Source organism: Rhinopithecus roxellana, chromosome 14 (genome assembly GCF_007565055.1).
Source record: "Rhinopithecus roxellana isolate Shanxi Qingling chromosome 14, ASM756505v1, whole genome shotgun sequence".
Lineage (NCBI taxonomy): Eukaryota > Metazoa > Chordata > Mammalia > Primates > Cercopithecidae > Rhinopithecus > Rhinopithecus roxellana.
In genome coordinates, this window is record NC_044562.1 from 100,477,861 (window position 1) to 100,496,339 (window position 18,479).

General features: G+C 36.4%; 1 protein-coding gene across 12 annotated transcripts in view; it reads right to left on the reverse strand.

Moving 5' to 3' along the window:
- The window catches only part of IKZF2 (IKAROS family zinc finger 2), a 156,827-nt gene extending 142,036 nt beyond the window's left edge, over nucleotides 1–14,791 (reverse strand). For 2 of the 12 annotated variants that reach the window (XM_030916603.1, XM_030916597.1), the window contains exons 1-4: nucleotides 13,460–13,766; nucleotides 12,155–12,258; nucleotides 10,603–10,651; nucleotides 9,712–9,816 (exon numbers count right to left, since the gene is read on the reverse strand). In XM_030916603.1, the coding sequence (XP_030772463.1) occupies nucleotides 9,712–9,816; nucleotides 10,603–10,636 (139 nt within the window). In that variant the 5' untranslated portion in view covers nucleotides 10,637–10,651; nucleotides 12,155–12,258; nucleotides 13,460–13,766. Of the gene's footprint in view, nucleotides 1–9,477; nucleotides 9,658–9,711; nucleotides 9,817–10,602; nucleotides 10,652–10,993; nucleotides 11,013–12,154; nucleotides 12,420–12,582; nucleotides 12,619–13,459; nucleotides 13,767–14,164 lie in introns of those variants that run through there. The other 10 variants (XM_030916604.1, XM_030916599.1, XM_030916602.1 and 7 more) reach the window with 8 other exon arrangements.
- Between the last annotated feature and the right edge of the window lie 3,688 nt (nucleotides 14,792–18,479).

An 18,479-nucleotide genomic window follows, 5' to 3' on the forward strand; every position in this document is an offset into this window, starting at 1 on the left:
AAGCATTCCATCTTGTATATGCTACTAAAAACAGTTTAAATAAGTGATAGAGAACTGGCTTTAAAATTACAAGTGTATGGAATTAAATCTGTAACCTTAAATGTGCTATATCAAGATATTAATGGTAGTAATGAAGATGATGATGGTGGTATCATGGAAACATCTACATTAACATTAATGTGGATTCCACTAAACATGGTTGTACAGAATCAGAAAACATAAAAGCTGTTTAGAAACTTAGAGATCAGCTTTTGGGACCAATTTGAAGATTACAAAATCTTTTTCAGAGTGAGACATTATAAAAATAACACATTCCCAAACAGAAAAAAATCACAAGTAAATTAGGATTTTGGATTATTTCAACAACAAGAAATCAAGTTTCCAAATTTTTTTTCAAGTAGGTCAGAAGCATATTATTTAAATAGACATATGTAATATACTAATCTTAAGTAGTTCCTTCATTCAACAAATATTTACAGGGCTCCTACAATGCATACAATGCTTATGCTAGGGATGAAGAGGCATGACCATTTTCCTCAAAGATTCACATCTGGAATCTTCCTCGAAGATTCAAATCTTTCCTCAAAGATTCACATTCACACCTGATTAATTTCTTTATAATCAATGTATGGCCCCCAAATAAATCTATATGCTTTGAAAAGTTACTTAATTCACACTCAGTAATTAAGACAGCTTTTCTACTAACTAACATGAAATACAACAGTTTGCTATAAAATCTCATTTACTGTGGTCAGATCACTTCAATAATTTCAAGAGACTGGTTTGGTGTTTTTTTTCCTTCTGACCTATAAACTGGAAGTGCCTCTATATCAACAACTAGCTTAAGGATCTTTCTCAGGTGGTAATGCTATTTTCCATCTCCATCTAAAATAGATATTAAGAACTCTTAAACTGCTGACCACATCACCTATCGAGATTTCTGTGAATGGAAGTTTGAATTTATGGCAATAGTAGCTGAAGGAAGTATCCTTTATGGGCATTATAAGATTGTCTTCATCGAGTTAGGCTGTAAAATCAACATTTTACAAATTAAAGCAGAAATATAAATCACATTAAAGAAAATGAATGGATCCCAGGCCAGAAAGAACTGGTCGTAACCTGATTGTATGTATTAATATAGGTTAAAGACTGAATATGGGGGGTTTAGCCTAGGAAGCCAAGGGGGAAAAGAAAACGACTCTCTGAAGTATTTTGGTTGAACACTGATGTAGGGAATCTAAATCCATGTCCATTCAAAGGAGAGAGAACTGGACAAAGGATTTCCACCATAATTATCCAAATAGCAATGCTATCTCTATTGTGATGCTGAATATATTAGGCTCTCTTAGTCTAATGCCATTAAACATTTGAATTATATAACTAACTCCCTTTATTCAGATTCCTTGCTCAGTAAATGACCTTTACTGATTACCCATATAGGTCAGTTCACAAGAACAAAATGATCTGGTGAAGCCAACTAGAGTGATCCAGCTCCTATGTTTGTTGGTTGGATGTGTGTGTGTGTGTGTGTGTGTGTGTGTGTGTGTGTGTGTGTGTTATTTTTAATCAATATCTAAACATGAATTGGCATTCTGATTTTAAATATCAATTTCGTAAACTTCTTTAATGTCAGTCAACCTTGAGATACAGATCTACTCTAAGTGTGCCACAAATCTAGTTTCAGAACTTGCAAAAATGAGTGCCAAATCCTGCATTATAAATAATTCTGTGGGGAAATGCTAGCCTGTGAGAACCTATCTAAGTGGCTGGTTGCCCTTTTGTCTGTTTCACTGTACATCCTCAAATTTATACACATTTGAAAAACTCTTGGAGGTAAAAGGTGATAAGCAGTTCATTAATCTAAAATGGATGTAAGTCATAGTTAGCATATCACACTCATTTACTTCTAAATGTAATAAGCATTATTACGATCTCATACAAAATATCAATTCGTTTGGACCCTTGAAGATAACATCCTTCTCTAGAAAACACCCAAGCCTATTTTTTGAGCCCCAGCACCAGCAATGCATCATACACAGTAAGTGCTTAATAAATGTTTGCTGGATCAATGATCAAAAGATGAAAAATACCTCTCTAGGGAGTTCTGACTCTCCACATACAGGAAGTCTCAGAAGAAGTGTTTCTAGCATTAACATTCATTTGGAATTCTATGGTGTCTTGGATAGTCAGTGCTTACATTTTTAAGATGGAATTCTATAATAAATATTTTAGAATAAGTATGTTAACTAATATATTATCTATACTATACTTTCCCATCTAGGTAACCTCATCCCAAGGGGTATGACATTATATTTTTTAAAAATAAATTATATACAAAATCATTTTAAAATAATATATACTGTATCTGCATATTTATCTCAAAGTCTTCAAAAAGGCTCTGGTGAGGAGTATGAAATTCTTCAGCTATTAATGTGGCAGAATTGACCAGTATTTAGCTAACAACCTGTAACAAGTATGTAATATTTTCAATAGCATATTAATTTATAAAGAAACAGGTTGCAGAATAAAGACAGAGCATTAGAGTAGAGGCACTGGAGTATATGGCATACATTAGTCTTATGATTTTTTTAAAAAACATAGAAGTTATGATATTAGATATACCACAAAATGTTGAAGAGCTTTTTGTTTAAAAATCAGTGAGTCAATCACATCAATTAATTCAACTTCTGAGACTAGCATAAAGGATTCCATTAAGCAAAGAGTTTATTAAAGGCTGTGTACATACAATTCAATATAGAATTTTGATTTAATGGGGCAATTGGGGAAACAAGGCCACTGATCAAATACTGAGAATTACTTAGACATGAATGTTTTCAAACATGGCATTAAACTACTGTTAAAGTAATATGGGCAGAAAAGCAACCAAAACATGGGCTAATATTAGTTTTTTCTAACTAGGAAAATTCATACTTTGGTCTATATCCATGTGCCTAATTGCTATCCCCCTCCCAAATTGAACCCTATAGGTGCTTCAAACCAGAACTGAACTAAGCTAAATCTTTTCCAGGAAACTTGCTCCAGTATTTGCTATCTTCACTGACAGAACCTACCACCATCTATCCAGTAATTTAGAGGCTGTCATCCTTGACTCTGTTCTCTCCTTAATTCTACTACCCAAGTACTGTCTACTTTAAGCTGCTAAATATTACCTAGATCCTTCTCCTTCTTTTTTATCCCACTACTACTACCTTGCATGACTTCTCACTCAATCATTGAAACAGCCTGTTAAAGATGCACCTGCCTATACACTGGTCCCCATCCGCAATCTTTTTCCCCACATTGTAGTCAAATTGATCCATGTCAGTCAAAAGACTGAAGTCACCTACCCTACTTTGTTAAAACCATTGACTTCCATGAAAATAAAAGCCAAGTTTCCTCTCATACAAGATGTTCCATTATCCTGCCTTGATTAACTCTCCAAAATCATTCCTTGCCTCAAATTCCTAGACTCCAACTTTATAGTCTAGAAATACCAATCGGCTTGTATTTCCCAGAATATTGCATGCTATTTCTCACCTCTTATTGTGGATACGTTATTTACTGAAAAGGTCTTCCAATTCTCCCCTAAGTCCTATTCATTTAATAAGTCTCGGCTCAAGCAGTCTCTCCCTCTAAAAAATCTTTCCAAACGAGCATCACCTCTCATCCCCCATAATAATCAAGACACTAAGTTTACTACAGTAAAATGCCCTACTTAATGTCTGTCTGTCCCACTAGAGTATGAGTTCCTGGAGGAAAAGGACTCTATACTGTTTATTCACCTTCGGATTCACCTTACAATACCTGGTACATATGAGGTATCCCACAAATATTTATTGCATTGATCAACTAGAATTGAACAGCAAAATGTCAAATGCTTATAACTAATAATTGCATTTAAGCCTACTTCAAATTTAAAACACCTAAACTACTACCCCCAAAGTGCACAATCAACAATTAAACTAACAATTTTATTAGGTATCACTAAGTGAGAATTTATGGTACCACCAGAAGCATCAAATGAGGTTAGATTTTAGATAAGGACTCTCAAAGAATTGATTCTCTGTAGGAACAGGTTACCCTATCACCAGAATTGTTTTCTTTTGTCATTTGTAATGACTGGTATATCTGGAACACCAATAATATGCAGTGATGCGCTTTACATATAATCAAAACCACAAAACTATACTCAGGAACATCGAGTGCCAGCCCCCTCCCCAATTCTGACATATCAACATACTCTATTTCTTTCTTAACCAAAATCTTCATAGATGCTTTAAATAATGGAGGGTTTCTGCTTCAATTTTTACCCAAAATTATCAGAAATCCCTATCCTTCTTCCCTGGACCTGTGCAACAAACAGAAAAGAGCAAAAGACCCAGATTTCAAATAGATTTGGATTTGAAAACAAATCCTTTTTCTTATGAGTCATAGGTCCATAAAAAAGTAACTTGACTGCTCTGAGTAATAGCAGCAGTGATTATTTATTGAGTCTTAGCATGTGCCAGAAGTTGTGGTGAGTATTTTGCATATATTGCCTTATTGAAATCTCACAACAGCCCACTGAGGTAAGTATTGCTTATCCCTATTCTACAGATAAGGAAACTGGAGCTCAAAGATGTCAAGTGACATGGCCAAGGTCACACAGCAAAATAGGAATTCTAACCCAGGCCAGCAAAATTGCAAAGCCCATATTTTTAACCACTCACAATCTACTGCTTCTGAGCCTCAGTTTTAAGTATCATAAAATGGAGTAATTACATGCCTACCTCACAGAATTGATGTGGAGACAAAGTGAAATAATAAGTAAAGCATCTAATATACTAAGTGCACTCAATAAAGGATGTCCCTCTTCCTTCTCTAGTTCCAGTGGTGATTATAACATTTATAATAAAGGGAACTATCCCTAAATGTGCCTTACCTATATCAAAACAGAGATATATTGGGTCTCAATTAATTCACAAAAGGAAAATACTAACAGGTCAATAAACACCTTTAACATAAACAGATAAAAAGGAAAAAAAGTGAAGAAAAACAACATATTCTACCTCATTTTAGGACTGGAACCCTGCTACTGATATTTCCACATGTGATAAAAATATGTAAATATTCAAAATATATCAATACATCAAAAGTTAGGAGAGAAGAGCACGGAACCCAGAGACGAAAATTCATTGCGGCTTACAGGAAGACTATCAATAGTACATATCCAATCATATCACCTTTTTTTAAAAAAGTACTTCTAGTGGGAAAGACAGATTTTGAACAAAGATAGAGACAATAAGGATAATCATTCTGCCATAAGTTGTTTTGTTTTTTGAAAACAGACTTTAATTCTCAGTACTAAGCAGCCTAAAAAGATGGGGAGTTGGGAGTGGAATGAGGTGCAAAGAAAAAATTACAGCACTTTTGCTGTTAATTATCCAACAAATCTATACATCCTTTACTTTCTTTTTTTCCCTTTTTTTCCTTTTTTCGTACATAGTTATGACATTTATCTCTGATACCTGTAAAGAAATTAAATCAGAACTATTTTTATTTAATTCCCTAATAAATAAAAACTAAATGTAAAGTACATTGGGTATATACACAAACCTAAGTACTGTGACTTAAAACAGAACAAGATTTTACATCAAGCCCATCTGGTGTTACATTAGGGTGTGTCCTATAGCAATCCAACCAAGGGTGACCGCCAAACTAAGCTACAGAAGACAACTCAGAAAGCTGGTGACTCCCATAATATAAGCTCTATTTCAAAAAGTGCATTAGAACACCCACTTGAAAAGATTATCTGATATCACCCCACCCTCATAGTAACTCTTCTATTTCTGAAATATTGTTTTCGTCACAAAAATATGGGCCAGTACTGGACACGGCAGACACCCTGAGAAGGTGACATTGTAGAGATAGCAGTTATCTAATTTACCCACAAGGTAATGTCACAATTTTATGTCCCAATCCTGATAACTTCATCTTTCTGCTAAGTTCTCTAAGAGGTAAATTGATTTCTTCAAGCCTCAATTTCCACATATGAAAAATAGAAATCATAATATACTTCTGCCTCACTAGGTTCCAAAAATGGAAACTAGCTAAGAAAAAAACTAATGTGAAGTACTCTGAAAAGAATAAACTAGATTCCCTGACCTGATTATTGGTCAGAGCCTTGTAAAACTAGACTTACTACTTCTTCCGATTCCATACATGCCACTTGGGCATCAGACTGATAAATAGCATTGACTGTACAGTTGATCCACTTAAGAGCTTTAAAGTAATAGAAACAAATTTTGCATCATGATGTATTTTCATACCCATTTAAGTTACTACTTGCAAAGTAAATTTATACATAAACATTATAAAAAATAGATAAGGAAAATGAAATTAATTTAAAAATTTTGAACTTTAAACAATTTTCAAAATAGTCAGTTGCCGGTATAGAACAGTCTGAAACCAATACTGAACAACTATGCAAGAATAGGAAATGAGCTAACCAAGAAATAGAAGGAATCACAAAGTAAGTTTCATCTGATGGGCCGAAATACAATATGGAGTATTTTTATATTGTTCTATCTGAGATGCCTGTCTCAGATTCTTAACTCCCAGATTCTATTTTTAAAAATCACTTAACACTGTGTATTTCCAATAGCCATCAAGGCATATACTGTCATCCCTGACACAGAAGATTGTCAGCAGACTCAATATGTACACTAACGATCTCAGGCAACAATGCCCATCTTCTTATCAAAGAGATCCTTATTCCAGAAGAAAAAGTTTAAAGTTCTCTAAGAAAATTCATTCGAAACCATAGGAAGTAGTCATTATAAAATGTTAGAATCACTAATATCTCTTACTTCTTCTTAAGTTTATCTTACATGCTAAATTTCAAAACCAAAAACTGTCAGGCACTATAACATTTTTAGTTTTCTCCCAAGTCACCAGTGCTCTATTCTAGCACTGTCAAATAATGATAGCTGCTGTCATTATTTTTATACAATAGCTGGCAGCAAGTTGCACAGAGACCCTTCATCTTAGAAGAGTTACCAAATAGCTCAAACAAATGCTGGGACCTTACAGTAGTACTGACCACCTTCCTAAAGTCAAAATAAGTGAGCTCTCATGCCTTATTGATACTTTTTTGACCAGAGCGTTAGCTGTTTTATTTAAAAAAAAAAAAAAAAAAAAAAAAAGATTTTACTTATTTTATTTTTTTAACTGTTTAAAAATAACTTTTTTTCCTCCTTACACATATATTCCCATCCTCTCCTTCCTGCTACTAGAAACTGTCTTAAAGGTTTTCACATTTACTTTTAGCTTTAACACTTTCAATCAAAATTGCAATTCTGTTTTTGGAAGCAGCCACCCTCCAGGAAGTATACTTGAAGATATTAAAAAATGCAGAAAATAAATAAGTTCTTTTCATTTAACAAAGTCAACAATGCATGTAAAGGGATTTAGGAAAACCAGTGATCTCAGACACAAGCGATTTGACAGGCCAGATGCACACAAAAATTATTCCAAGTCACAGAAAAACATCAGAGTGACCAATTCTAGGTCTCTTGTACTAATTAATAGACAAGAGTTCCTCTCTATCACTATTTGCTTTGGCAATCTAAAATGCTGATATTCTCCTAGATCTAACAGAGAGGAAAAATGGGTATCTTCTCCATCTAACACCTAAGTGGGTAACCTAGATACTGTAAATAGAGGCTACATAAAGGATGCAAGAGACAGCTCTGAAGTGAGAGCCAAAATATTTAACCTGCAACTTTTTGGAAAAGAATCTGAAAACACGTGCATCTTAGCCAAAACCTGTACTAACATGGAATTGCCACAGGCTAGTAAGTTTAAAAACTCTCTACCAAACATAAGTTTACTGTTGTTGGGTGAGAAAAGCTCAAATGTCAAAAGCACAGTTCTTATTTGTTCAAATTGATCATGCCTACACTCTGCACTGTTTATTTAAAAAGATGAGTGAACTGCCTTTCTGAAGCAAGTACTTGAAAAACCAGAATCAAATTCACAAATAAAGCAGTCAATTAACCAATTGACAAGCATTTTCCTGTGGTTGTGTCTAGGGGATGACAGTCGAGTCTCTGATTAACAGTTACTCCCTACCCGATACATGCAATGTTTCTAAAGCCAACAGCTAACTAATAGAAACTACATATTAATCTCTTTTTACTCTTTGGGAAATTGTGTGAGCTATGTGAGAAATAAAAACATTACACCAAATAACTAGTATATTGAAATGTAAAAATTCTATTGCCTAAATTGTAGTCATAGTATATTTTTTATCAAATCAACTAGCAAAAAAAAGAATGCAGAAGATTCATTATGAGATTAGCATGATAATTTAGTATACATTCACTCACTAACTTTACTAGTTTTTTCTTTCTAAATGATAAAGGAATTGTAAGGACTGCTTCTAGAATTAAATTTTCTTAGGAAATGCTCATTACTTAAAAGAACTACAACTTTTAAATAAATAAAGCAAATTCAAATAACTTAATCATAATTTCAAGTCAATAGTTAAAATTACTTAAAGTTAATAAATTGCAAAATGTGTTCAATAGTATTCTATATAAATTGCTTATAATTCAGTAGTCTTTACTAATTACTAAGCTCGTAGCTTTATAATAAATTAAAAGTTTCGAGAGCTGTTAGAAGTAAAAAAAAAAAAAGTTGCCCTCTCTGGATAGTCAGAATACATTTCTGAATACGCTCACAATTAAGTAGATGATTCACTTTTCTTAGTTATTAAATCTTCAGGGGGGAAAGAAAGGAAAGAAAATGCCTTTCCTTCACATATCGCCAAAACAGAAAACTTGTAAATTTAATTATATTTACATGTAGGTCCAATGTCCTCTCTATAACATATAAGAATAAAATATAAATCAAAAGTATAAAAACAAGATTTCAAATTACTTTTGAGTAAGAGTAGTAAAGCACTTGTACTTGATAACTAAACTGATAAAACGGTAATTAAGAAAAAAGCAACCATATTCTTAATAAAGGAAAGTATTTTGTCTTCTGTCACTGACAGCACATAAGTTGCATCTTATTACACAAAAACAATGTATATTACATCAGCAAATGACCCTTTATCAAAAATAGTACCCAAAACTGTCTTTTCCTACAAATTCAAAACATCTTTCCAAATTTTATCAGTTCTTCTCTGAACAAAAGACTTTCAACCTTGTTAGAGAAATGGATATAAATGAGTTCTATAAATTTTCAATTACACTTCACTTCCAATGCTTTGGAGAAGAAACTTTCACATTTTTTAAAAGCAAGTAACACTATACTTTTATCACTGACAGTTTAGCTTTCTACCAAGGCAATATAAAATTATTTCATTTATTAAATGTGAAGAGTCCTTTGGAAGTGACGTTTCCACATTTTTTACCCAACAACAACAAAAAATCCAGTCATAAACCTGGCAAGTCAAAACAATAACCAGCAAATTCTAACCTTTCTTACCTGATACAGGTAAGCACCAGCTCCCAAATGCCACCTTGGGATAGTTCAGACTAGTAAGCAGGCTCATGTTTTATAATACTAGAATGAACAGGAATAAATCTGTGTTGTTCTTTCTTTAGCAAAATCTATAACAGTAGCTATACCACAATGTGAGAGGACCCCACAGACCTAACAAATTCAAGTCTGTTGCTGGAGAAATAGAAAAAAAAAAAAAATCATAAAACAAAGACTTACTGCTTGTCATGTGACTTGGTGAGGCATGCTGTCCATTGGGTGTGCTTGAGGTGAGGTCAATTGCCATATTGGAGTGTTCCCTTTCGGGTGAAAGCTCATTGTCACCTGCTTTCACAAAATATAATCTTTTGGTTTCTATTCATTGTCATGTAAGATGCAATTACTAACTTTGCTTTATACACGCAATGGCATGCATAGCCTTCAAACTGTAAGGTAATACTTTTTTCCCTTAAAAAAAACTATAAGGAAATACCATTAGAAATATACAGTTGAATGAAAGGATGAAAAGCCATAATCAACCCACAATAAAAAAAATTAACAAAACTTCATTATCTTAATATATAAGTTGTTGATTTCTAAAGTATCTTTCAGTTGAAAGAAATAACTTTTCTTTTAACATCTAATTTAATTGTTAAGCACACAGAATATATAATGAGCATTTTCCAAAATGCTGGCTATCAGAGAGAGGATGGAAAAGACAGGTAGTTCAAGAAATGTCAAGTTAGGAAAGCTAATTCTCTTTCACATAGTATGTCTGAAAAATTAGGTTACAGAGAAGTAAATATTTAGTACACATCATATTAATAGACATATATGAAACCTGGACTATTCTAAACTTACAACAAAGTAAATTATAAAAAGCAGGAAAGTGCTGATCTGCTAGCTACTATTGATTTAAATATACTACTTAACTTAGTATATTTCTATATTTCCTTCTTATTTCACTTCAGTGCTGTTATTTTCTCAAACTCATTTAAAGGTGAAATTGTGAACAGATAGAAAAAAAGAGTACAGAATTCTTAATAAAGTTTCATAATCCAGGAATTAAAACACAGGTAATACAAAGGCAACTTTATTACCAATAACAAATTAATGAAAACTAATACTTACACGTTATATAGCCATCAATAGCCTCTGTTTCCATAGTCAAAGTGCAATGCTGCAAAACAAAAGATTATACCCTTAATACAATGATTCCTTTCAGTATCTGCCATCAAATTCTTAACTTATTTGAAGCTCCAAGCAGTTGGTCCATGTTGCTGCTGCAACCTGTGCCCAGAAACATACACAGTGTACTGTATGTGCTCATTTGCAAGTCACTGAACTCTTTCTGCAAATGATCTGATTCCTGCTGGAGATAGGATAGGAAAGATAAGTGTGCAGTGAGATGGGCTAGAGCAAAAAAAGAATGACTGTCTTAATCAAAATTTACTGGGTTTAAAGAAAAAATAAGGGGTCCACCTCAAATGTGTCAGCTTTAACTGGGATTTAAGTGTTTTACCATTCGCTACTTCCCACAATCACACTGCAGTTTGAGGACTTCCCCAGTATACAGATAGCTCTATTCACAATTGTTGCAAGTTGGTTCATCATGTTCTAATAGGGAGGGGGAGGACAAACAAACATAAGAAAACAAAACAAAACAAAAAACTTAGTGCCCAACGGTGTCTTGAAGATTTCTACAGCAGTTGGCCAACTCCCTAACTTGTATTGACATTTTAGCCTACCCCAAGTTCTGTGTAAGCACCTGTTCAATGTAACCTTAATTTCCTGCCAGACCATGCTTGGATACAAATGCCAAGCCTACTTAATACAGTCTGATTTTGAAAATTTCATAAACTTTGGTTATACTAGAGAGAATCACTTAAAAAAAAAAAAAACTTTGCACAATTATTCTCATGCACAAATGACACAAAACAGAACATAATTCTCAGAAATAAAAGTAAACTATATGAGATGACACCCCCTAGCTTTGATTCACATAATGAAAAGATCGATAATCTAACTGTATTCTGTGGGGAAAAAAAAAGTTTAAGAATTGACAAGTTCTGTGAAGATTTTTACTTTTTCCCCCCTTCGGCCTTGGTCCTTTTTGCCTTTAGTTTCAAAACTCTCACTGCACCAGCAGCTAAATTATTCACAATGAGCCATTTCTGTATTGATCGCCAAGTATATTTAGCCCTGGCTCCTGGAATTTCTCCATTACTTACTGGAAAACAGGCAGCTTCACTTCTTGTCTCCAAAACCACTTCCCTTCTCCCTCCCCTCCCCTTTTTCACCACCACCCTCCCTTACTACCCCCACCCAAAAAAAAAACTTTTCTTTCTTTTTTATGGAATAATCAGATCAAATTCCCAACTCAGTCACTACATAGCACTTAAATTTCAACCTGCTGTACTGTTATCACATTCTTTTAAATTATGATTACATAAGGCTTTTAAGAAAGAGATCCGTAAAGTTTAAAAGAGGAGCAGTTTCTTCGGATATTTTACAAATGAGCTTATCTCTTTAAAAATGTACACATTTAACACACACACATTAAAAAGAAAGAAACGTCAGGGAGAAGAGAAAGAAGGCTGCCCCATCAATGAAATGGTTATTAACCCTCAGAGAAGGAAAGAAAGAAAAAGAAAAAGGAGAAAGAGAAACGAAATGTACATACAAAAGAAATTGTCCTTTGATTAAAAAAGATTCATCACCATTTCCAGCTCTGTCGGGAGATCTCAGCTTCTTCTAACCCCTCAAAGAGGAGGTGACAATGTCGGGCTGAAGATAAACGGAGGGAGAAAGAAAGAAGTTTTTTGTGTTTCCCCCTTCTCTCTTTCCCTCCCTTGCCCCCTCCAAGCCAAGCCCCCTGCAGAGTTCAAGGGGAGGAGGAAGGAAAAGCACTTTACAGGTGGGTCATTCCAAGCCCAAATCCAGCAAACAGATCGGCTGATAAACAAAACCAAGAAATGAGAGAGAAGGAACACCCCCCCTTCTCCTCCTCCTCCTCCTCGTCCTCCTCCTCCTCCTCCTTGTTCCACCCCTCCCCCTCGTCCCTTTGGGATGGTCTAGTAGGAAAAGTCACTCAGGAATGGCACCACGTACTTTCAGGAAAGAGGAAAAAAAAAGAGAGAGAGAGAGGTCAGTCAGTGCTATAGCAATGCGATTAACAAGAGAAAAAACTTGATCCACCGGTTCCTTAAGAATCGACCAAAAGCTAAGACAAGAAAACTGAAAGAAAAGGAGGGGGGGGCGGGTAGAGGGGAGGGACAGTCAGGCAGAACCCAGCTAGGAACCTAGGCCAACTTCACAGGACTGTTTTTGGCCCTTGGCAAAAAAGAAAAAAATTAAATCTTAATTCCATCTCTTTCGCCCATACTAGAACCTGTCAAAGTGATTTAACTGCTGCCTTTTTACATATGTCATACCAGGGGTTTTTGTTGTTTGTTTTTTGTTTTAATTCCAACAGGATCTGGATATTACCTTCTATCTGGACAGCTGCAATTTATTCCAGCCTACCCAATCTTTCTTCTTGGAATTCAAGTTAAAACAAAGCAAAACAAGTCCAAATTCATGACAGCTATAGAGATGAGAACTGATTAATCGATTAACATCCCAGAAACAGATTACAAGGAGGGGACGATAAATTAAGGCAGAGGACATCATCTTCAACCCGATTCCCTGAGCGTCCTTTACAAAAATCATTACCCTAATCAGAACCACAATCCATCCCTCCCAGAGAAAAATACCTATATTATTATTATTATTATTATTATTATTATTATTATTATTATTACTGGTTAACAGCAACAAGTCATTTGATCACACCACAGTGCAAAACGAGATGCTATATAATTACACTTAACTTTGAAAACACTCCCCCCTTTGCAAATCATACACATATTTATATATAATCTATGAATCAGAAGACAAATAAAACAAGAGCTGTTCTTCACCACGCAAAAGCCAAGCGGAGATTTACCTCAGCAGTGCATGCAGTAAAATAATCCCATCACCCTTTTGTTTGTGTTTACTGTTAATGTGTCCTCTGTCTTTCTTTCTTTCCTGTGCCTAACGTGTGTTTGTGCACTGCAGTTGGTGGTGGAAACTAAGGCAGTGGATCTGTAGCTAAGGGTAATCCTGTTTTTACTTCCTCCATCTTCAGCGAGGAGCAGGGTTAGCCCGGGACAGCTGGTCAAACCCCGAGAAACCGATCCGGTGGAGCCCGAGCACATCTCCCCCGCCGGCCGGGCTCGCGCAGACGCCCGCGGGCGGAGGGCGGGCTGGCGGCGGCGGTGGCGGCGGCGGCGGCGGCGGCGGCGGCGAGCGGCGGGCAGCGGAGCCCCGGGCGCGGGCGGGCGGACGGACGTGCGTGCGCGCGCGTGCGTGTGTGCGGGGCCCGAGCGCCTGTGCGTGTGTGTATGGGAGCGCGTGTGCGCGCGCGTGTGCGCGTGTCTGCGCGCTCAGCCGCTCGGCGCGCTCGGCAATCGATTACAGGACAAGTGCTGCCCCGGAGGCTCCGCGACGCGCGCACTCCCTCGCGCCCACCCGCGCGCCCGTCCGCGTCGCCCCCAGCCCGTTGGTCCCCGGACTGCGGACCCCGCCCCCAACGGGGGCCAGGTAACCCACTTCCGAGTGTGCCACGGCGACCCCCTTCCCCCCCTCCCCGTGTCATAATACATCTCACGTTTTCTGCCGGCTGGAGGCTTGGAGCGGTGAGGGGACGTTCATTTCGGCCGCGTGAAGTTTTCTTTCAAACTGGGATTGGTGGGGAGGCCGGGGGAAGGGAGCGGGGCGGCGATCTTGGCGCCCTGCGCGGAGTCTGGGAGCCGCGTCCCGGCCCGAGTCGCGGAGTGCGCGTGGAGCCTCCCACCCACTGGTCTCCGCCGGCAACTCTGCGGCCCCATTTCGGAAAACGCACCGCATTGACCGGGACATGAAGCGGCATAAGAGGGGTCCTGGGGAATAGACTGAGAAAGACATTCACGTCTGAGATGAAGCTCAACTATTACTATTTTGAAAGTGCTTTAACAGCGCAAGTTTAAAATTAAAGTGTTTACTTGCTTTTTCTCCCCTGGGGCATGTGCCACGTCCCCCAAAGTCAACGGAATGGATGAGAGTCCGAGAAGTTGCTACCCTTGAAGTACCTATCACTATCAATCACAGTTTGTTTATTTGGAAAGAACTTAGGTGAACCGTCAAGAGAAAAACAAATGCATATTCTTTCTGCAAATAGTAGCATTTAGTATCTTTCTTGACCACATTTGCGAAAAGAGGGAATAGAGACTTGTATAATTAAAGGGAAAAGGAAAATGAAAGGAGCTGAAAATAGTGAACTGTGTAGTCTGGGTGGCTGAAATTTGAAAACACATGAAATTATCAGGACTGCCAAACGGTGTTTCTGAGAAACCATATCACAGATTGTGAAGAAAATCAATGCTGGAAGAGTCGGGACAGGCACCGTACTCCTACTCCTTTGAAGAATTCCAGAAATAGTTGTTGAGGTTTTTTTTTTTCTGCTGAGAAAAAAAACGATATATTGAAAATTAAATCGTCAACGGTACCTTAAGCACCACTCTATAGGTAATTTTGGATAGTGTCTTTACATTTTGATATGGGGAAGGAATTCACATCGACACTAAATAATGGATACCATATAACTTGTATGACACTGTAGCTTTTATAATGAATTACTTCTTGAAAGGTTTTTTGCCGTACATTGTATTATTAAACAATTATAACGATAGTCTCCTTTTGTTTAACTATAGAAAATGGTAGATGGTGTGATACAGCAAACAAGATTAACAAATTTTCGTTGGAGAGAAATTATTTGGGCTCAGGCTTGCAATAACATTATGATGATTTTAAGGAAAATTGCAGTTCCTGTGAGTTATATATTGGTAAGGCAGATTTTTAAACACTTAGTTGCCAGTTATTTAAATAAAATTAGTTTTCCTAAAGTCATATTTGGGAAAGTCTGAGTAGACAACCAGTAAGTCTCTCTAATTATCCCAACAGACAGCAAATATTTTTGTCTTAAATTACCTCAAAAAATATGTATGTCGTTTATAATATGTAAATGCCCAATATATAAAGGATAACATAAGTTCTCTAAATTGTCATAAGTCCTTCCTAAAAACTGAACCTAAGTGTTTAGGTATGTGTACAGTTATAGAGATCCTTGAAAATATGAAATAAAGGTAATCGAAATTAAGATGAAATGTGTTTGATAGTTTACACAATTTAATTATTTGGTAGTAGAGGATCCATTGTGAAATCTTAAAGGTACATCCTCAGGTTCCCCAAAGTTACCAAGTTGATGTAGCCCTTGCACCTGCTTTATTGGAGCTTAATTTAGCTTCCTTGAAGCCTGTCCTTTTCAAGAGTTAACTTTCATTGGCTCCCTAGTCACCAGAGGCACACTTTCTCCCTCTAGTGGCTAAGGCGTCAGACACTACATTCTGTCATCCTGCCTTCCCCTGATTGGATCCCAGATTTTAGAATAACAAAGATCTCATGACCACCTGGGAGAACTGGACCATCTTGGCAAATGTTTCCCTCTTTTTAACATCCTACATTCCTTTCTTATTTGCAGATTATGGTGTATCTAACTCATCGAGAGAAATCAAGATTATGTTTTCATACCAAGATTGGAGGTTTTATTTCATGGCTGTGGAGTCTATAGTCCTGAGATTCACAGTGCAATCCCCTCAGGGGAAAGAAGCCTTGTATAAACTGTGATTGACTTTGTTCAGAATTTCTCTGGGTAGTTTTGTTTGTTTGTTTGTTTTGGTTTTGCTTTTGTTGAGACAGAGTCTCACTCTGTCACCCAGGCTGGAGTGCAGTGGCACAATCTTGGCTCACTGCAACCTCCACTTCCTGGGTTCGTGTGATTCTCCTGTCTCAGCCTCCGAAGTAGCTAAGATCACAGGCGCCCACCACCACACACCTGACTAATTTTTGTATTTTTAGTTGAGACGGGTTTTCACCATGTTGGACAGGCTGGTCTCGAACTCCTGACCTAAGGTGGTCTCCCAAAGTGCTGGGCCTCCCAAAGTGCTGGGATTACAGGCGGGAGCGATTGCGCCCGGCGTCTCTGGGTAGTATTTTGATAGTTAGAGGGTGCATTTATTTCTGTCCTTTGCCAGAAGACATAGACTGTACTTTTTTTTTTTTTAAGGTACACATATAGCTATACCGTGCATTAAAATATACCACTAGGGAAGTAGAGTACCATGTTCTTTGGCCACTGTATCCAGTTGGAGAGTTAAGTTTTTACTTTAGGGAAGAAGTGACAGGATGGGGAGGAAACAGACCCATCAACCCTTACCATTTTTGACATAGCTGGTTCTTTCTGATCCTTGCTGTCCCAACCTACCCAAACATTTTATTGCACCAATTCCTATCGTAGCAGCTTGAATATTTCCTTCATAACATACTATGTAAATATTTTATTAATGTGTTGAGTTTTAAAATAAAGTCTGTCTTTACCACTAGGATATGATCTTTCTAAGGCCAGGGATTATGTCCTGTTAATCATTGTTTTCTCAGAAGTAGCATAGTATTTGGTACAAGTTGGTACTCAATAAACATTTATTAAATGAATGAATCTGGAAGAAATTATATAGTCAGCTAGCTTTCATGTATTAAACTCTTTTCAAAAGACAAAAAAGGTCAGATTTCAAAGATACATGCTGATTTCATAAAGAATTTGGTCTGATCTTGGCTCATAAGTCATATTACAAATATCCTTAGCAGGTCAGCTCTAGCTTACAAGCCATACAAAGGATCTGAACCTCTTGGTAGATAACAGTTATATTTACAAAATGTATATAAAATACAATGTTATATAAATTAAAAATAAAATTATATATAAATATATATTTTTAACATTTGTATATTAATTTTGCAAACATAAATGTGAAAAGTGGCTAAAATTGTATATAAAATGCAATTTGGAATAAAATACATTTATGTAACCCCTCTGTTTCAAAAACAAATTATTTCCTGTTACTACCTGACAATTCATGAACCAGGGTGACTATCAAGAAATGCAACAGGTTTAATTTTGTAACCACTAAGTGTGATCAGCAAAAGAAACATTTTATAAGTCAATATAGCTAAAAGGTACATTATGGAGTGTTGGTTTTGTTTCTTTGAGTAGTCTGTTTTATCTGTTTTACATTTAAAAGCCCTAAATACCCTTTAAAGGAATTTGGATAAAATCCCCTTTTGTTTGCTCAAGGAATTAACTGTATGTTTTTAAGTTTTGGTTTTGTTTTTAGCAGAAGGTGGGAGGGGACAATTTGGAAAATTGTAATTCTTTCCTTAAGACATTTTTGGAAATGAATTCTATATTAATTTTTTTATTTAAGTGGCTTTATTGTGCTAGATATAGAACCAGAATAGGTACAATGAACCAGAATAGGTACCCTAAAATAACTTGAATCCCTGAAAAAGTTAAGAAGAACAGGCACACATAAGCACAATGTTTTAAAACCGATAACTTGTTTTATTTTTGTCAGGTGATGTTGTTCTTGTCTTTGAAGTAGTGTTCTCTTTTTAAGCGGAATATGGAACAATGGTCTCACTTACTCCTGTTGACCTAGATTGGCACTATGAAGAAGCAAGAAAGCCAAAAATGGAACTACCTTTTCAAAGAAAATATTCTAAGATACCAAATCCAGTTCATAAGTAAAGCATATAAGTACTGTCAAACTTTGCTTCCGTCACTGCACTGATAATCTGGGGTCTGTTCAGCTGGCATGTAAGTCCCACATGGTGAGGGTCTTCTAATTCCATCTACCTTGAACAATAGTTTCTTTTAACAGTCTCAAGAGTGTCACTTTGCAATTAGAGATAAGGCTCTTATGCAAATACTCACGTCCCTAAAAAAGGTAACATTATGACTTAAATTCACACATTGATAGAATACTATCAGATTTCTTCCAGAGAGCATGTTTTGATGTAGAGCAGGTAATAAGCTATCTCTACCCCAAACG